The sequence below is a fragment of the Melanerpes formicivorus genome, unplaced genomic scaffold (genome assembly GCF_026170545.1).
Source record: "Melanerpes formicivorus ecotype bairdi unplaced genomic scaffold, bMelFor1.0.p_v2 SCAF_10, whole genome shotgun sequence".
In the NCBI taxonomy this organism is placed as follows: domain Eukaryota; kingdom Metazoa; phylum Chordata; class Aves; order Piciformes; family Picidae; genus Melanerpes; species Melanerpes formicivorus.
Window position 1 is genome coordinate 1,092,404 of NW_027142362.1, and position 21,821 is coordinate 1,114,224.

A 21,821-nucleotide genomic window follows, 5' to 3' on the forward strand; every position below is an offset into this window, starting at 1 on the left:
TGTTGCTGTGACAACTCCAGAGAGTTTGTAGGGACCACCAAAGAAAACAACCCGTCGCATTTTTTAACGTTGGTTTGGTTGGGCTTTTTTACTTTCCTTTTGAAGACAACCAGTTTGTTTTCCTGTCTCTCCTCTGCCCCACCCCCAGCCCAATGTCAGCGGTGACTCACCAAGTGGCAAAAATGCAAGGCGGTTTCCAGCCATGGAGAGCTCATTGAGGCTTGGTAGTTGGCACAGGTGGCGGGGCACATACCACAGGTGGTTTCGATCTGCAGTCAAGTACTGCAGTGAAAGGCACATGTGCAGCCTCTCAGGTAACGTTATCAAACGGTTGGTTGAAATGTCCAGCGTCTGCAGCTCCCTCAGGTCACCAACTTCTACAATCCAAACAGGAGACACAGAGTTATTAATACAATTATTTTACTAGCAAGACCACAAAAAGTATCTCATGTCAAGTGAAAACAAATGTCATTAGTTAGCTGTGCTGTTTTTCTCTTAAGATACCTTGCTACAGATCTGTGTTCATAGCTGATGCTAATCATATCCAGTATCATCTTATTTCTTTTTGATTAGGAATGATTATCAGGTAGTATGTTTGAATAGGAGATCTCTCAAGACAGAGCATTTCTTAACTGTGACAATTACTGCTGTCAAAAAAATCAAGGAGTTTCCTGTTTCTAAAGCAGAATTAAGGAGGGGAAAAAAATAATCAACCCCCGAACAAAACCCATTACACAGCCCACTGTCAGGAAGGGTGCTTTACATGACCCTTAAACTCATGCAAATGCAATTATCTTTTTTAAACAGATGAGGGTGCAATGTTTATATCCACCTCCCTTAAGATTCTCTTGCAATGAGACAAATACATGCATAGCACTTCTTGCTTAGTGACAGCCTTTCACCAAGCATGCTTAGAACAGCCCTGTCCTGGTAACTCAATTCAAAAGACCTAGTTTGCATTAGAAAAGGAATTTCTTAATAACCTGTGAGTGATATGGTTAGGTTATACTGCAGGAAGACACAACAACAACCTCTAACTCATAGTTGCAATAATTACAGCTCCTAGAGATTTTCTTAACATTTTAAGAATTTTAAAAGTACATTTTGTGTTTTAAGTAGCACTGTATATTTTTTTCAAATGAAGTAGACAAATGGAGCTCTTAAGAAGCTGTTCACATGTGATCACAGATGTAACTTCACTTGTGCCACAGAGCGATCACCCCTGCGTGTGGTCTGTGGGAGCAGGATGCACTTCTATGAGGACTGACAATTGTATGAAGTAGCTCTACAGGTTCTCTCTTTCATTATTTATTCCTGCACAGTTACTCTGAAAACTGGGTAATTCTAGAAATTATTTTCCCTAAAGATGGAGAAACTAAACAGTTTTACTTTGTTTTTCAATACTCGGCAGCAATGGAATCAACTCACAGAGTGCTTGGTGAATTCTTACTGCAGTTCTCAGCATCTAGAAGAACCAAATGTACTTTGCTCTCGGCTGAATGAAACCAGCTCTCACATCTGAGAGCTGCTAAAACAAGATTCACTAGAATTTTCTGCACTGAAAACACCAGACAATCTACACAATCCACAATCTGCACAATTTACAGCTCGATCACCCAGACTTTTTTTTAAAGCTATAAATAGGGTTACACTGTTTAAGTTAAAGCCAAACAGAACCTGTTGTGCCCTGAAGCTCTCTCTGCAGCAGGAGCGAGAAAATTCACTATTCCCCAAGCTCTGAGGTAGCACCTTGTACACTACACCCAAAGAGAAAAACAAAACTCTAGGTTCATTTCAAGCTGCCTTCTACACAATGGGGAAAGACATGGCAAATTTGAAGCTGACCTTGGGAAAACCAGCTTTATTTTCAAGATTGGAAACGTGAAAAGGAAACAAAGGGAAATTATAATTCAGTATCAGAGCTGTTTACAGAAGTCCTGATGATACAAATTGTGTATGCACATTTCAAAGGTGTTTCTGTCCACTGCAAACAATCCCAGAATTAACTGTAAGGACCAACAACACAGTATATGTCACTGACACAAGCCACTGCTATACACAGATGACCACATTCTTCAAACTCTCAGTTTTGATGTCAACAGGAATCATGAACTTGTTTGGGTTTTGTTTGTTCGTGGTTTGTATTCTTTTCTTTTTTAAGTTGGGGATTTTTTATTACCAGATTGAAAATGAATGGGAAAAACAAAATAATCACCACTAAATAGTAAGAGACCACTGTGAAAAAGAACTGCACTAGAACTTATTTCTAAGGAGTTTTATATTCCTCACAAACAAAGCCATATGCTTGAAAACAGTGACAGGAAAAGAGCCACCTACATTCGGCCAAACCACTGACCACATGCAGTCAATAACAGGCCCAGCTATTTTCATGCACTAACCTTTTTCTCTGCCACTAAAAACAGTTTTCTAATTCAGTTAGGTCCGAAATCCCATAATGTTACGGTTGGCAAAGCTGGCAGAGTTTCAAAGGCATTGCTAGAATGATATGTTTCAAATCTAAGAGGAAATAAAAGTATTCTCACTTTATCCTTCATCCAAAAAACACATACTTGTCCAAAATTTCATCCTCTCTACCTTAGTCTTCCAATGCATACCAGATGTAAACATCTACTTTCAACATACACTGCCATATGTTACAGAAACACCCAGTGACCCATGAAGAAGTTAAAAAGTAAACCAAACAACCTGAAGTGCCATCAAATCAAAGATACAATCCTCAGACTCCCCACCATAGTGTTAAAAACTCATTTTTGCTCAGACACTTCCTAATGACACTAGATTGGTTACTATCTCATTGAAGCAAAGGAAAACCAAGAAGAGAAACAGCACAAGATAGCAACAGCCCATGAATAAGCTTTCCAAGCTTTTACTATTATTCAGGCTTTAAAAACTTCCCAACATATATATAGTGAAAAATGCCTTCACTAACAAACAGTGAAAGACAAATCTTTCTTGCTCTCACCTTATCAACCACTAAGCCAAGTATGAGAAGTGGACTTCAGAAATTGCTGTTCCCAAGTAAAAACAACTGACAAAGAAGGGACCTTTATTCAGAGATTTTTCTCCCCTGCCCCCAAGGATAAGAAAGAAACAAGCTTTAGACATCACCATTAAACCACAACGAGGAGCTCCAACTACATTGAAATGAAATTCATAAATCCATCATTTAAAATTTATATTAGCTCTAGGATTAACTCTATCAAACTCAACATAGCAGAGTGCTGAGTCCCATTTTGATATCAGAAGACAAAAATATCCTCAGTAGCTTTGCCAAACCTCTAACTCTGAAAGACCTGAGTCCAAGCATGAAGTTCCTGTGCTGGTTGTTGGACCCAAGTGTTTCAGCCATGTCCATCTGCACAGATTACTGCCTTCATATGTAGCTGAACAATTCTGTGGCTTGGCCATATGGTACACATGTGTTCATGGTGCAGCACACACCAAGTGGCTGACAGACTGTAAATCCACATACTGCCTTACCTCACAGGAACTCAAATGCAGGCTTATACCCCAAGTCCTGCCTATAGCCTTCTGAAGGTGGCTTCAGTGACACAGACACACACACAAATACCTCAGACTGTATGCTAAATCTGCCAGCACTTGAGTAATTAATTCTTCTTTTTCATCCTTGATAATATGAAGATTCAGAAGTGATTACTGTGGCTCCAGAAAGCAGCCTTTGAATGCACAGTAACAGCTTTCCCAAGCACTTGGGGAAAAGGACAAGTGAACCATCATCATAAACGTTTGGGTTGTCAAAGGAAGAACTGTCAAATAGGTTTGTTTCAACACAAACAGAAACATGTGTGTACCTCTTTTTTAAAGAAAGTGCAACCTTGAATGAATTTCAGGACATTTCCAGAATTACTGACCTTCTAACAACTGAATTTGTATAAACACACCTTGCATCAGGAAGAAAGAAAGGGGAAAAAAAAAAGCTATTTCTGACTCAAGTGGTTTAAATGCCAGTTTTGAAAATTAATTCCCATGGTTTTACATGAAGGAAAAAATCCATCTGGAAGCAAGCAGCCTCTACAACATACAGTAATTGCCAAAGGCAATTCAAACTTCCTTAACCTTCTAGGGCTACAGGCCTCACTTGCTGCATAACTGAAAAATAGCTAACAGTTTTCTTTACACTTCAAGACCAATCCCATCGTTCCGTGTTGGGCCATAACCCCAGATTTCCTCCAAAGACATATGAAACACATACACAGTCACATCTGAGTGTGTGGAAGGCATGGATTTACTTTAAATCAAGCGCTGAGTCTTTCCATCCAGGTAAAGCAAAAAAGGGTGCAGCAAAGGGCTACAAACCTACCTGCAAGAGAATGCACCTCAAAGCAGGATATTAAGAGAAAGCAGAGAACCTACAAGGAATGGAAAAAGGGACTGATCAGCAAAGAGAGCTGGCATTTAGTAGTCAGGCTGCAGAAGTTAAATGAAAACTGCCAGGAGGCCAGGAAAATGGGAACTCACAGACAAACAAAAGGTTTCTCAACAAGAAACAAAGAACAAGAAATGAAGAATTGATGTCAACAAGGGCAGAAATTAGGAAGACAGACCAAATATTAAATTAGCTTTTTTGCATCATTTTTTCCTGCAAGAATAATGCTGTGAGGACAGAGACAGAATACCTCATGGGAGCAAGGACAAAGCACTGAAAATTACCACATCCATTACTAAAATGAAATGAGGCTGCTTAAATATTTCCATCCCAGAATACTCAAAAAACGGGTTATATATCAAAATTGCAAGCTCAGACATGAGGATTCTCAATGAGTAAGACATTTTCTGGGACAGCAGCCTAGAGCTGAAGAAATGTAGAACCTGTGTTCAAAAAAGCCCTGTTAACGTGAACCCAGTGCTCTTCAGCATCTTTTAACAACTGTTCTAGGGGAAAGAGCAGCCAAGAGTAACCAGTGACTGGAACGTAAATAGAAGGCAGAATGAAAATGCAGCCCAGATCCTTCCAAATGTAAATCATGTTATACTGGCTTGTCTTGCCTTGGTTAATGGCAACACATGAGTATCACATCTCGTGGCAAATTACTGCAATGGAGAAAACAATACTAGCAGTGGTGTTTGTCAAGGGTCTGCTTGCTTAGAATGTCTACCTGAGTTAAAAACAATAATACAACAAAATAAGTTTGATCTACTGTCAACACAAGTATCCAAAGCACAGCTACCATGATGGAGAACCAAATTATCATACGAACACTTAGACTTAAGTGATTGAAAGGGAATGAAAAAGCCAGCAGAAAATAAGCATGATGTGAAGGTGTTAAAACTCAGGCCTCTGCTTGAAACAACAAAGGAAGCAAAGGACTGACTACACTGGTTCACCACCTAAAGATAATAAGCCACCAGTGAAAACAACTAATGTAAATCCTGTATGTAGCTAGCACTGTATTAGGAGCAAGAAAACACGTTAATATACTTCTGCATCACAGGCAATAAATAATGGAGATCTTGCTATTATCATACAAAGATTTACATCTACCAGGCTGCTTCCAAAGAGTTCCAATGTGGAGGCAATTCTTTCTGCTGCCTGCCATCCACTCTCCAATGCCAGCAGCGTATCTCTGTTCCAAGGCTGCAGCACTCAGCACTAAAAATCATTGCTATATACCATGGAGCAATGTTTGCCAGCATGTGACACCCACAGGAATATATTCTTACGAATTCTTTCAGAATCCAAGTGTTGTGATGATTGGCTGTGACTGGGAAGCACTGGACCTCATGCACCAAGTGACCCCTCTCTATCCTGGGGTCAAAAAAGAAAGTGCTAAAACTGGCTACCATACTTCATCTATGAAATACTGTTTTAATCAACTTCCATGAACCCAAGTACAAGAAGCATCTTCCTATTAGACCTGCAAAACCACTACAGAGTGAGTAAAAGCTGTTTCAGGTCTTTCATACACAAAGCTTATTACCTGTAGGGGGAAAAAAAATAGCATTTCTCCATACACAGATGTGAATTTAAATTGTGATACTATTATCAGTTTAGAACTGTAATGGACAGGAAATGTAAGTTTAAATCACTAAGAGCTTGATGGAAAAAATCCCCTTTAGATCTGCTCTAGGATGTCTCAGGAGGACTTAAATAGATATTAAGATGGTTAAAACAAATTAAATAGCCTGTTATATACTGTATTACATTTACTGTCATTCCATGCAGCTCACATTTCATAGCCTATAAAAATTAAATTTTCTAGCACAAATTGGCACTTATAGACCTGTGCCATCTTCAAACAAGGAAGTTTGACCATAACTGAAAATTGGCATCGTTAGATTTAAGGACAAAGAAAGGAGGAAGCAAATGGAATCACATTTACATTTTGACAATGCTGTATGCAAATCTCTTACTGTATAGTGAGAGGGCTTGAAAAATGTTCTGTTTCTCCAGCCTAACAGACCTGAAAATGATTTTTATCTGCTATTTTTCCCATGCATGCTAATAGTTGCTCAATATGAGGGAAAGGGAAAGGGAAAAAGGGGAAAGAGGAAAGAGGAAAGAGGGGACATGATGCTACTTCAGTAACTTTTATGAATAACCTGTTTTTAAATAAGGTGCTGAAAATGAGTTCAAACCCATAAATTCTATGAAAACAGCCTCTATCTCAGCTGATCAAACTTGCATCTTTTACTTCATGCATATGGTTGGATTTCACACACATACCCTGGTTGGAAAGAACAGGGAAAAAGATTTTCTGGGGCAGGATTGTCTTTGTGAAGGAACATAGCTATGCACAAAACACCTTAAAGATGTTCCCAGTCCATAACATCACCTACTTCAGCCAAACTATATTGACTCTTCTCCAAAACATGTAAGCAGTAGACATAACCTCAGAACCACGTGAAAAAACACACACTACTACTGAACCTACCCAAACAGAATCATTTTTCCTCATCCCTGCTAAATGTCACACGCAAATTTAGTACCCAATCTTATTTATTTTGTAGCATCATTCACAAACAAAGGTGAGAAAAGTGGCTTTCTACTGTCTGCTGCAGCTGAACGGTAATTTCAGTTCAGCTAAAAGCAGCTGAAAATAGACATCAGGCATGAGGGTCTCATTAAGTCAAACTCTTCTAAAGGTCACTGGTTCCCTATCTTTTACCATAATTGAGCTCATATTAACAGAACTGGCAGCCATCTGTATTTCATGGGTCCAGCACCCTGTGTTTTCCTTGCTATCAGCACTGAAGTATCAGGCAGGGAGTACAGATCCACAATATTTATTAACTTGTGCTCCCTACTTCCCCTCAATACAGGTTTGGAATTCCACTTCCTTCCACAATTGGATGGTCTCAGTAATAACAATTAGAACAAATAATTAGAGGTGGGTGAAAGGGCAAGAGGAAGAGAGAGGGAAAAAAGTTTTTTATGCACAAAGGTAACTCAAGGCCATGCAACGATCAGGTTTGCTGGGGTTTGGTTTGGGTTTTTGTTTGTTTGGTCAGTTTGGGGTTTTTTTAGAAGACAATCTACCCTTTCATTTTGTTCTAGTGTGCTCTCCCTAGGACTTCAGTGCCACACAGCAAGGTACTATTGCTACACAACTAAGTAATACATTTGAAATGAATATTATTCTATGGTTTTATGCAATGATATCCCAAATTTTGGACAGAGCAGCCAAAATAAAGTGTGAAGAGACAGAATGGTACTTTGTCAAGTACACTGCATGAAAAATTCTGCTAGTGCCTTACTGAAGTCTTTAATTTAGGAAGTGATGTATTTCTGCTGTTGTCTTTCCTGTGAGGAGCAGCTACTGTCCTTTTTCTGGGTGTTCCTGGGTACTATGCAAGTCAACAAAAGTGAACAAATAAAGCATGAGACCTGTTATGTTTCTCTTGCTTTGTTTATGTCTTACCATCCTTACTGCTGCACATCTTCAATTCACTGTGCACTAATATCAATACACAGAAGGATGGGGAAGCTTCCCACCAAACACATTTTGCACAAAATAAAGAGTAAATAATAATAACTCCAGGTGCCAGCCACCTAGAGATGGATACTTGAGTACTCTGCTTTGACTAAGTACAACAAGCCAGTAATTGCCTGAAATTAAGGTGAACAAAATGAGCATCTTAAAGAGAGATCAAGAATAGCTCAGGAAGCCACAGAGTCAGGGCCAGTCCTGGCTATAAATTCTAGGTCAGCTTTTTCCTCTCCTCTTCAAAGGAAGAACTTCAGATCCACACAAGAGACTGGCAAACATAGATTAGCAGCTCCTAACCCGTTACTACACTACTGTCTAAATAATCCAAGCAAAGACCTATCTGTTGTGACTGTTGCTATCAACTGTTTCTAACCAACTGGAAACAGATGCATCTTTCTTACTTTTCTTGAGGTTGGTGGTTTGGGTTTTTTTCTTTCCCCTTCCTGTCCAAGAAGTAAGCAAATGTGTAACAAAAGCAATAGGTCTAGGTTAGATTACTTTCAGTGGGAAAGTATTATGCTACATCAAGCCAAGTTATGCTCACTCATCTTACTGTTGGGAGATACAAAAGAACCCTCTCCCCTAAAGGTCAACTGTCTCCATAACAAAGAAGTTCAACTACAAATTTGAGTGCAGTGAGGAAAAGAATTAAAGGAAGATCTTTAGTTTGGAACCAGGCTTCTGGCAGTGGAGTCACCATATTTGTTTTTCAAAGGAATGCTATAATGGATGGGATTGTCTTAACTGAAGTCCTATGAAAATAACAAGGTCTTCCAGGCCACTGGAGTTACTACAAATTGCAACAGTAATTACAGGGGAGGGACTGGCTAAGCACTGTCAGAAAATATTTTCACTATAATAGAGGTACACCTTTCTCAAATGTAAACAATGGATTCAGATGCCTTTTAGCAGCAGTACCAGGAGCTACTCTTGCTCCTCCTTAGTAGCCCAGCTCATTTGTACTGATCAGTGCCTGTGTGGCCACGCTGTAGGCTGTCTAATTCACCAGATGAGAAGGGCAGGCAGGAACTACTATAATGATGTGGTTACTACACATGAACCAACTAGTAACATTTTCTAGCTGAGAGTATCATCAGAAAAAGAAGACATCTGACTTCAAGTAACACTAACAATGTCCGGATTCCCAAAACCCAAAAGCAACCGAGGAAGATACTGCTGTTCAGTGTTTCAAAGCAGCGGAAAATAGCCAAGTAAGGCTTGCAATGACACTCCAAACCCCCCACTCAGCCACTACCCACTGTGTTCCTTTAGCAGCACAAGTTGTCTTAGTCCATAAAGCTCTCGAACATTAAATAAATACCAGAGTATACCTGCACTTGCTTGGTGTCTAGGGAGTCCATAAAGAATAACAATTTAATGCAGATATGGACAACGCTAAGTTAAACACGGGGGTTTATTTTAAATACTACTGCAATACAATTAAGAGAACTGCAATACAGGTACCAAATGCTGTGTGTGTGACATAAACCACAGGCAAGTTAATCTCACAGAACACTTCCAGTCTTGCACATTCTCTATAAAGGCTTTTTCCATTTAGATACAGTGTCAGTAAATGATGCATTTTATTTTGTCTCTATTTAATAGACGAGGTGAGTACAAGTGAGGATGTTGACAATATGTAGTATTTTAACTCTCAGAATGGTATGTATAAAAGAAAATTATATTTGGCCAGCAAGGTCAACATGAAAATGAAGATATGTTAATTTTTTTTCTGTTGCACAGCACTAATGATTTGTGTTTGTTTACTTTCCAAGATGGAATGACTTTGTTCTCCAAGCTTCCCTGAACACTCGAGTTCTACTAGTAAATTGTATTTGCTTAATGCACATGTAAAATCAACTACCCGTTAATAGCACTAATCACTTACACAAGTTACAGAGAGCTTAGGGAAGGAAAAGCACACCAAGGGGACCACAGACTAAAGCACATTCAGGTAACTTTACCAATAAAGGCAGAATTTAAGGGAAAAAGAAGTTAAACTTTTACTACCCAACTCTAAAAACTACAAAAACTAAGCATCAAGATCTATTTTTTTCTTGGCACAGATGTTAACTTGGTGCAACAAAAAGGAATCTCCAAAACTTCCAACTAGTAAAAGGTTTATAGGAAAAACAAGTAGCAAGTTAGTTTAGCCTAGTTAACAGGTAATTATTTCTCACAAAATTAAAAAGCTGAATAGATTCCATGAACCAACAACTACTGAACTTCGTGAAGGGGACTGCAGCCACGGACTGCCACAGCAGATACACACTGCTTAACTTTTATCAACCTTGCTCTGGGAATGAAGGATACAACGAACCGAGTTTCCAGCAATTATTTATTTGAAGATGTCAGTAAAGGCAGTAAGCACAGACATAATCCTCCTGAAAAGCTGATTTTACTTGTATGGCTAACTGCATCTTTGCTTAGGACCCTCCTGAAATCATTCAGTGCAGCAAAACAAAGCTGGAGCCCTTTGGCAGTACAAAACACCGAAACATGTTAGGCATTTCTAATGTAAGCCTGAATTCAGAAGACAGTTAGTATTGCCATTTCCTCTCTCACACACTTGCAAACTGCTGAAAATGTTCAAAGAAGAAGTGACCCACAGTTTAATATCTGCTCAAATCTGGGGTTCTCTGAAACCCCAACTAAACGCTGTTGAACAGATTGTCTGTATTAAAGATGCTTTCAGATTACAGAAATGCAAACACCATTTGTATATGAAACACATCTTCAGCATACAGCCAAGTCTCCATCTTGGAGGTTTAGTCTCAGCCATACACATCTGTCTTCACCCATGTGAACAGGTATTGGCAAATGTTTACGAGAGAGGCCCTGAGCATCTTAAAACTCCCTTTGAGTTCAGTTTTGGTTTTGGGTAATGATTCTAAAAAGAAAGACTTTTACAAGTATTTTAAAGAGCATCTGTTCTGAAGTTTCAGAATTGAACTTCATATACATCATATGTGCCTTGAACCAGGCAGTCAAGGCAGAAGAATTCATTGCTGACAGACGAGTTACAAGCCAACCTTTTCTTTCATTACTTTACTCAGGAAGTATATTGGGCTCCATGCTCACTTGTGTTCCATTTCATTTCTTGCAAATGTTAAATCTCAAGAGCAAGTGACAATTTTTATAAGAACAAAGTGAAAAGACTTACTAGAAGCCCCAAATTCTTCCTCTCATGAAGACAGGCTAATACATGCATTGCGCAAGAAGGCGAATCCGCCCCGTGACAGCCCCAAGCTACGGTGCTCAGAACACCACTGCTGCCAGCTACAACACGGAAAAGCCCTCTGATCAAACACCAAGGAAGGGGCTCTGCGGCGCTCTCCGCAGCGGATTCAGCATGTTGAGGGAAGAAGCTCCAAAAGGAATGGCATGACACCTTACAAAAGTTATAGTAACGTACATAGTTTTCATTTTAATGTAGTTTTCTTCTTATGTAAGAACAAAAGATTCCTTCTTGGGTTAGTTCTGTGGGGGCTTTTTAAAGCAGAAAGGCAAGCAAAACACCCCCCCACCCCCCCCCCAATATCAAAGCACAAATCCAAGCATTCTATTGTGATAAACAGCACTGAAGACAGTTGTACAGCAAATAACCGTATTTTCTCACTTATGAAGATTATCAGAATTGCCACCAAGAATGTGGAGGGTGGAGGGGATTTACCAGAGCTGTGAATGGATCTGTAGCGCTCTGGAACCCTCAAAGGTAACATATGAAATTAAAGCAAGTAGAATGGGGTTTTTTTAATAGCCTTTGTGGATTTTCAGATACCTTTATATAAAAAACATATTCAGGCACTCAGAGCCAGACTACAACACAGAGTTACATACCTGAAAAATTAAACCTCTGGTTGTCTGCTTTTCTACAGCTTAGATTCAACCTCACAGGAATAGGGATGACCAAAAGCAACAAAAGACCCTCCACTTCTTCCTCTCTTCTGCTGTGCAGTCAATAAACTCACATAAAACAAACACCACAGATGGAATAATTATCTGAATTCAAACACAACTGTGGCCACTTCTAGCGTTACTTTTTCCTGTGGTACATAACTGTGTCACAACCAGTCCTCTCCATGAATCTCCAAGCCAAGTTTTCAAAAACTCAAAACATAAACCCCAAATAATTCTAGCTGACCTTCATTATTTAGGTCTGTGTGCCAGGTCTAATCAGTTCTCACAAGCACATTCCACTTTTTAAAAACAGACTGTAGAGCTACATTTTTCAAGTGAAAAGGAACCGAGTGCATTGTTTTGATGCTACAGCCTGGAGCCCTTTATGCGAGTTTTATCAAAGTATACTCTATCACTGATCAAAGCAGCAATGACAACTTAATGCTCTTTAAAGTTATATATTGCTACATAAACTTCCCACTTTTGTCTTGTGGCCTCCGGCTCAGCATGTCATTGGGAGTATATTCAAAGGTCAAGAGACTTTCTTTCAGAAGCCCTCTGTTCCCAAGTGGCAGCTCTAATGATTGCAGGAGTGGAGAGTAGAGCGCAGCAGATTAATTCCATCAGGGCCCTGTTCTCACATACCCTAGAAAATCCAGGTTGTAATTTCTACTGTCAGATGTTTGAAAGACTACTTTGTACCTTACTGTATGAACTATTTGTATGTGGCAGCAGCATTTCCATGTTCCCCTGTTCCTGATCTTATTATCATCTGAAGACCTGTTCTCACTCTGGTACTGAAAGCAGTATCTCATTTTAAAATCCTTTCAGTTTAGCATTTTGCATATGCCATGTCACTGGCTGAGTTTCTGAAGGAAGGCTTGCAAGACTGACTTTATATTTTAAAAACAATTAAATGTGAATTTTAATAACTTACTGAAATATCAAATCAAATTGAGTAGAGAAATATTACGCTATTTTATTTTTAATAAACTGTGCTGAAATTACTTGTACTTCATATTCCTTATTTAATAAAAAGGCCTGAAAACATACAACACAATTACCATGCTTCTCCAGTTACACTGAAGAGCTCCAACATCTCCATAAAGTTTTGAACTTCAGATGAATGCTTGTCATGCTTACTTAAAGCACTCTCAACATCTTCAAAATTCTTGCTCACCCCCCACAGACAAGAGGAAAACCCCTGGAGAAACAAGGCTTAGTGACTAAAGAAATCAAGCACTGCCAAACAGAAGGAGCCAGGATTCAAGAGGGAGTATCAAATCTCTTCACAATGGAGAATCCAGTTGCATCTGCTCCCATAGGCTCAGGAATGCACAGATCATCCAAGGACCTCACCATCAGAAGCAGCGCTCAAACTCCTTTATCTCCTATCTACAAGCCCTTGGGGGGCTCAGCTACCGGGGGAAAGCCCATGGCCCAGAGCTTACAAAACATACATGTTCCTGCAAAGACTTGGATTTTCACAAGTGGAGCACAGCAAAGCCAGGAGCGGAGCACCACGGGCTTGAGAGCACCACTGGTAACAACTAGGTTGGCTCTTCTCTGCTCTGTCTTGATTTCACCTACACCTCAGCAGGCTTCTTGGAAATTCCTTCAGAGAAGGAAAGGAAGAGCTAGAGGGGTGGGGACTATGAGTATGGGCCGGGTGGGACCCCTGCGGCTTTGATGTTACTTTCACAAGGATCTCAGGTGGAATATCAGGAAACAAATGGCAACAGTGACCCCTTCTCAGAAAGTAGTTTCAAAGCACTCAAACCAGGTGTCCAGGACTTTGATGCTTCAGAAGAGATCAAAATTGAAAATACAAAACTGGGCAAGAGCCGTTCGCAGAAAGCCTTGCACTGATAGATTCTTACCCTTTAAAACCATGTTTGTTCTACCAGCAATACACTGTAATTAGAAAAGGTGTTTTAGTGATCAGAACTCACATGGTGTCACTCTGACAGACAGAATCCTAAGACTGTTTTAGTTGGAGACGACCTTTATGAGCCTGAAGTGCAGTCACCATCTAACTCCGCCAAGCCTGGTGAGAAACCATGTCCCTCAGCAGTAGATCCATGCATCTTTTAAAACACCTCCCAGGAGACCCTGCTTCAATCTTTGAGAACCCTTTCAATGAAGAAGTTTCTTCTAATATCTAACCTAAACGTTCCCTGGCACAACGTTGAGGTCATTTCCTCTCACCCTATCATTTGTCACTACAGGGGAACATACTACCGTGCACCTCAATACCACCTCCTGTCAAGGAGTTGTACAGAGTGAGGTGGTCTCCCCTCAGTCTCCTTTTCTCCAGAGTGAAAAACCCCAGCTTCCTCAGCTGCTCCTCTGAAGACCTGTTGTCCACACCCTCCACCAGCTTCATTGTTCTCTAGACAAGTTCTTTGAGATGCTCTCAAAGCCCTTCTTGTGAGATGTCTCTTTCTAGACATGTGATTGCAACGTTACTTTCATCAAGACTCTGTGGCCAGCAAAAATATCACATAAAAAGGAGACCTTTAAAGGTCAAATTCTGCCCAGACCATGCAAGGAATTCCAATGAAATGAACAGGGTCTGAAACACTGATTCACAGGACCCTTTAATATTTCAAATTAAATCACCAAAAATCAAATTAGGGACCTAGGAAAAAGTGTGATTGATCCAAAAATCACTATTGTTTTGCTAAAATACATAAGAAAGGAAGGAAAAAAAACATTGTCAGTAAAGTTATGTCAGAATTTTTAGAAACTTTCACAGTATTTAAGACTACTTTAGGAAACTCAAACACTTGGTCGTTTCAGGCTTTTGCTTCAGTAGGATTTTATCCTTCAATTTACTGACACAAAGCATCAGCGCCAGTTTCAGCCTGTCCTGGATGACTCTTCCAGATAGGTCATGACCACAAAAGTTGGTTTAAGGTCCATGTTTGATAAAAATGCAGGTACTTGGAAAGGTGATGCACTGAGCCATACCACAATCCTCTTTTTGAACTAAACTGGTGGTGAATGGTGTCACATCCAGCTGGCGGCCAGTCAGTAGTGGAGTGCCCCAGGGATCAGTGCCGGGCCCCATCCTCTTTAACATCTTTATTGATGATCTGGATGAGGGCATTGAGTCCTTCATCAGTAAATTTGCTGATGACACCAAGCTGGGGGCAGGAGTTGATCTGCTGGAGGGTAGAGAGGCTCTGCAGAGAGACAACAGGCTGGACAGATGGGCAGAGTCCAAGGGCAGGAGATTGAACACATCCAAGTGCCAGGTTCTGCACATTGGCCACAACAACCCCATGCAGTGCTACAGGCTGGGGTCAGAGTGGCTGGAGAGCAGCCAGGCAGAGAGGGACCTGGGGGTGCTGGTTGATGGTAGGATGAACATGAGCCTGCAGTGTGCCCAGGCGGCCAGGAGGGCCAATGGCATCCTGGCCTGCATTAAGAACAGCGTGGCCAGCAGGAGCAGGGAGGTCATTCTGCCCCTGTACACTGCACTGGTTAGGCCACACCTCGAGTACTGTGTCCAGTTCTGGGCCACTCAGTTTAGGAAGGAGGTTGACTTGCTGGAACGAGTCCAGAGAAGGGCAACAAAGTTAGTGAGGGGCTTGGAACACAGCCCTGTGAGGAGAGGCTGAGGGAGCTGGGGTTGCTTAGCCTGGAGAAGAGGAGGCTCAGGGGTGACCTTATTGCTCTCTACAACTACCTGAAGGGGGGTTGTAAACAGGCAGAGGTTGGTCTCTTCTCCCAGGCAGCCAGCACCAGAACAAGAGGACACAGTCTCAGGCTGTGCCGGGGGTAGTTCAGGCTGGAGGTCAGGAGGAAGTTTTACACAGAGAGAGTGATTGCCCACTGGAATGGGCTGCCTGGGGAGGTGGTGGAGTCGCCGTCACTGGAGGTGTTCAGGAGGAGACTTGACAGGGTGCTTGGTGCCATGGGTTAGTTGATTAGGTGGTGTTGGGTGATAGGTTGGACATGATGATCTTGAAGGTCTCTTCCAACCTGGTTTATTCTATTCTATTCTATTCTAAACCCATGCTCATTAAAAGAGCTTCATTTCCAAACACTTTTTCCAGTGATTGCAATAAATCAGAACAGCAAATTTTAAGATGGAATTTTCTAGTCCAACAAACCCAGTACACAAAACAGTATTTGAACATGGAATTTCAGCATTACAATGAAAGACACCGATGGCTTCCTCCAACTGTTTCCTATTAGTGCTCAGATTAATGAATTACAACAATACTCAGCACATGCATTTTTGAAAACCTGCTGTGCATCACCACAATGAGGAGCACCACAGGCCATTGTTGAAAGAGATAGTTTTGTTGGGTTGGTTTGCTTCTTAACGTCATTCCTGCGACAGTTAGGGGAAGTATTTCAGTTCCAGTACATCCAATAGAAGCCTGTGTGGAATAAGTGTTGGAACAAAAGCATACATTAGAGCAAAATTTTGAGCTTCCAATATAGCTCTAGATTTTTTTCTCTGTTTATACTACAGTTTTTGCTATCAGCCTTCAGTGAGATTATGAACCTTCCATGGGATACTGAAAAATGTTGTATGATACCAACAAAGAGGCTTTTAGAAGTCCCTCAACAAGGGGAGAAGTGGAAAAAAACACAAGTGTATGAAGACAAAGAATAGTGAGCAGCTCTGTATATGAGATGACCCACTCTGACACAGGTGAGGATACGTAGGAAAAATAGCAGTTAAAAATTTCCAGGGATTCATTTTTAATTCTCTGTCCTCACTTCCCTCCCATAAATTTAAGGCACTCAGAAGTACTAGTAGTCCTCCTGAGAATTTAACCCAAACCAAATGTCTGAGGAAGGCAGATTGCTATAAAGTGTCACAGAACCAACATCCTTTAATTAAATAGGTACCGCCATGCATGAAAGCTAAGCTGTAAGGAACACCACTTGTACAATAGACTACCTCAGGCTTTGGTCCCCTCTCTTTAGGTCACAAAGTCCAACAACAAGCAGTAAGCATCCACGATGATACTTTCTAACTCTTAAAGATGACTCTGCTACAATTTTGTAGGAGAAATTTTGCCTATTGAAAATTTCACTCCTTACTGGCTCTCAGGGCAAGGCTGTTTATGCAAGACTGAAACATGGAAAAATCTCTTCCTCCTAGAAATCTAAAGAATGCCTTAAAGATGCTATCAGGTATTTTTATTATCCTCCCACATCCATACAACAGAATTACTGAAGCCTTACCAATCCAACTATAAGAAACTCCACCACTTTATCAGGCAGGCACTAGTAAGTTTTGCATCAACACTGGTAAACAGTAAATAAAATATATATTTGCTGTTGTTGAACCCAAAAGCTAATGCAAACACATATACTGACTCTTGTTTTTATTCCATGAACTGCATACAGAAATTCGTTACTGAACAAAGCCTATACTTTCCGATCTGTGCGAAGAAAAACTTGCTTTTAATACTTAGGCGTTAAGCTCCTTCAAGGAAAACGACACATTATGGTAATAATCAAAAGATGTATTTATTTAGGAGTCCATGTTCCTTTAAATAGTCACATACTTACAGAGTGCAAAGCTCATGCAACCTAATCTATGTTTTCCTCAAATCCCCACAAGTCCATTTACTTAAAAACACCACACTCCTGGATGGGTGCCTGGCGTACCAAACCTGTCCCGTCGTGCATATTTTTATACGCGTTACTAAATTAGGAAGCAGAGTGGACTAAGGTTATGCCAACTCTGAAAAGAGGAACGGGCTCTGCACCACTTTGTGCCTTTGCTTTTAAAGTCACAATCATTATAAAAAAGATTTGATCTTTATTTAAATGTCAAAAGTGACCTACTCTAATAAGACAGTAATAAGAGCAGAAGGGAAGTAAACACAAGGGGGGGCAGGGGGGGAAAGAGGCAGCCAAATTAATTTCCCCCCATTTTGAAGGCTCTAAATCAAAACATGGAAAACAAGTTTAAAAATTGAGTTAGGACTACATATTTTAATGCCAGGGTCTAGAATTAGAATAGAATTATTGGCATGCTGTCCCCAGGATCAGTGGAAATCTACTGTGAAAAGGAGGGAAGAAGTTGTGTTTATATGCCTTTAATTAAGACTTACTGAAATACCTTATATTGAGCTCTATTCTGAATTACTAAGTTGTGTATTCAAGAAGTCTTTAGCAGTGAAATACAGGTATGAATAGTAAATACAGATATTGTGTTTTATAGCAACTTTAAAAAAGTGAGAGGAATGAATATGCAGTTTTCATGTCTCAAGGTTTCTGTTGCCCCCAGTTAGCAAAGCAAATTCCTAAGTAAAACAGACTTAGCAATAATGAATTAACATTCTGAGGGTTACTTTATAAATAGACAAAGCAGTAATCAACATGTAGTTCAATTTATAATGTTACTAACAACTGAACCTTTTTTGTCATTACTACGGAAGTTATCTATGCAAGAGAAAAAAGGATCTAGTATTTATCTCCATGAACTTTTCCAGCCTTCTGGAAGCACAAGTTGTTTCACTTATAAAACCTCACTGATCTTACTGCTATTAATTTCCTATTAACTTAGAGGGCTATTAGTTATGGAGAGAAAATTATTAATTTGCTAATAATGGGTAGGCAGACTAGATCCTCCCCCATATTAAATATGATCAACCTCAAAAAGGTGTGGTCTTAACAAATGGAATGGGAACACCCAAGTTCTATTTCTGGCTAACACTGACTCCTGCTGTGGCCTGGAGCAAATCACTTCTGTTAAAAACACTTTTTTCCATTCTGTAAAATGAGGATAACACTCCCTTATCAGCTTCACAGGATCTTTCTCAAATGCTTTGAAGATGAAGTTTTATAAGCCTATGAACGTATTTTGATGAGGCTTAAACAGAGTATATTTCTAAACCATTTTGCCGTAAAAAGGAAGAAGATTGGACCAGAAATGAAATTGAGAGTACACGTGCTATTAACCTCCCCTAAATATGGTTGCAGTTTGCCCTTTCAAAACACCAAAGACAGATGAATAGATTTTCCCTTGAATTTTACTTAAGTGAAGCAAAATGGCAACAAGTGGATGCAATAAGCAGAAGTCTCAAAAGACAACACAGAAATGTCAGTCTGGAATGGAAGCCATGCATTTCCCCCTATGGGGAAGAAAGGGCATTTGCTGAACCTAAACTTGCCTTTGACTCTTGCAGAGATCTGTACTCCAGCAACAGCAGCTGCTGGTGCTCCCCAGTCATCTGCACTTTCACTTTACAGATTAAAGAAAAAGCATCCCACAGTTTATATGAGGTTTGGTATTATCTGACTGCATTTCACATTTTTGGCTGATCAGTGAGCTCAACTCTTGCTTTTTAAAGTTCCAAGACAACAAACGCAGAGGAAAGCCTCGTCTAGCCCAAGTGGAGACAACTGCTGCTGCTTTTTTTTTCCCCTCCTTAAAAAGATCTTTGCCAAAAGATGGGCTGAGATCATGCACCATACCCTATTCTTTGTTTAATTACTTAGCTTTTGCTCTTGACTTGGCAAAGCATTAAGCTTTTCATTTTAGTATATCTATAATTAACTCCAACATGTGCTGAGTAAACATAACCTCATTTTTAATTAAATCTTAGGACAAGATGCTACGACTTGCTATTTCTAAGGAGAACTCTCTTTCAAGTAACGTGCATCGTAAAAAAAAGTCTAATGCTTGTCAAATACAAAACTGAAATCCAACTTTGAGTATAACCCACTCTCTTACGTCACTTCTCGTCCAAACGTGCACTAACTACATGACCAAAATGGCAATCTGAAGAGCAGCCACTTTACACCAGATGTTTCCAAGTCTAAAGTAAAATCAAGTCTAAATGGTAGCACAGCAAAAGTGAGAAGTAACTTTGGCTTTAGGACTCCTTTTGGAGCATATCTAGCACACTGCTTTTTTTTTTTTTCAAATGCTGCAATAATTCTTAGACAAAGAGACAACAAATATCATTTCTCAAGAATGAGAGGAGTTGAAATATCAGATGCACTATAAATATCAGCAACAGCAGAGACCTTTCTAATTAGCCATTTATGAGTGAGAAGGTTCAGAAAATTACTTTTCACAGCACATTCAGACAGGACTAACTCTACAATTCTAAATTAGAATGAGACATCAGTTCTCTGAATAAAAGGAAATCTCTCAAGTGAAGCTGCTATGAAAATGTAATGTCAACTCTAAGTCAAGCTTACACATGAACTAACAATCCTATGGAAGAAGAACTATCTTTTGTTTACGCTGCAACCCTGAGTGTTTTTCAAAGAAGATCTCTGGTGTTAAATATTTCCAAATGGCCCTCAAGAACTTCAATTAAGTTAAATTAAGTTAGAGAACTACACATACCAGAGCCAAATAGAAGAACCAAAAAGTTGTTAGACAGAAGCTACAAGATTTACAGTTTGCAGAACAAAAAAGCCTGTGCACGTCAATGAAACAAAGTGCTCAAGAGAACTATACAATGTTAAATCTCATCTTTACTCTCTCCAGCAGCTCTCCTCCCAAAGACAGGCCCTCAGTTACTGCTTCTGCGTATCACAGAATCTAGATAACGATGATTACATTAAGCAGAAGGTGGACCACTTATTAACGCTCTCCAAAGTATATCTGAAGCATGACTTCCACAGAATTTCACAAAGCTTCTTCTCCAGCTATTTTATATTGTGTTTTAATTTCAACACCTTATTCTGAACAAATGGTTACCTTTACTTCTCCAAGTTTAACCCAGTCATCTTCCAACAATTCTCACATACATGATGGACCTCCCATTGTTTCAGTGGTGGTACACAATTAACCAAAGTCCTCTGCAGCCAAAGTACCTGATCTTACCCATGGGCAACACTGAGTTGGTTGCACTTGCTAAGCACAGAATTATCATTTGCAGGAGAGTGGCATAGCAGAGAAGGTGCTTTCTGATCTCCAAGGAACACAATTTCCATGATTCACCTCAGGCCATTTTTTCCCTCATCAGTCCTGTATTGCCCAACTTCTTCAGGAAACCAAGGCTTATGTATTCATACTGTTTGCAGGTATTTTCATCATTCTTCCCATCTCCTCCCTTAAATTAGCTTTTTAAAACCGCTTGGGCAATAATCTCCAAACCCAAGAAAGAAGAGTGCACTTCACTGTCACATTCTCACAAGTCCACTGAAAACAGTTGCTTACAGACAAAAATCTTGCCTATCACACTGAAGGTAAACCATGGCAGAGGCTCAACCTTTATTAGAGTCCAAATGTCTACAGTCAGACTGACGACATAAATCTTTATAGGGCTTCACCACACATACTTTTTCAATTCCTTTTCACATTAGATATGCTAGATAGGCAAATCTTAAACACAAAAGAATGAGGGTTAAGAGTAAAAATTTGTACAAAACTATTACAAATGAACAATGAATCAACACATGCTATTAATTGCATTGGGGTTTTTTTCAGCTCTAAATCATTCTTAAAAACCAAAATGCAATTAAAAAAGTGTGGGTGTTTAGACACTTAATGGTAAACATTCACCATCCAACTGTCTGTAGTAGTAATGCAAACAGTTTGTAGCAATTGATTAAAGCTATTACTAAGTGTATCCTCCCAGATACCCACGTAGTTCCAATAAAAACTGAGGGTGGTTATCACACCAGACATTGGGAAGGGAAGGACAAGAAGGATGACAGGTCAGCAACTCTAAAATAAGCTATTTATGTGATGACATCATTATGCTGCAAGTTGGCCTATCTGGCTACAAAAGGTGAATACTGATCAGTCTTTTCTCACTGGATCCTCTGTTGTGAAAAACAGTTTGCTGCCATTTGTGCGGTATGTCCAGGACAAACTCTGGAAGAAGAGGGTCACAAAATGACCATATGACCATCACCTACACCTGAAAGATATTTTGTAATGCAGACCTTTAAATTCTGCACAAGCTGCACCAGTAGAAGTTAAATCATATCATAAATGGTTACTTCTTA

The 21,821-nt window shown here is 39.9% G+C and overlaps 1 protein-coding gene across 4 annotated transcripts in view; it reads right to left on the minus strand.

Moving 5' to 3' along the window:
- LRRC28 (leucine rich repeat containing 28) overlaps positions 1-21,821 on the minus strand; it is a 53,809-nt gene that overhangs the window by 19,584 nt on the left and 12,404 nt on the right. For all 4 annotated transcript variants that reach the window (XM_068143339.1, XM_068143338.1, XM_068143337.1 and 1 more), the window contains one exon: positions 171-377. In XM_068143339.1, coding sequence (XP_067999440.1) covers positions 171-377 — 207 coding nt within the window. The remainder of the gene's footprint in view (positions 1-170; positions 378-21,821) is intronic.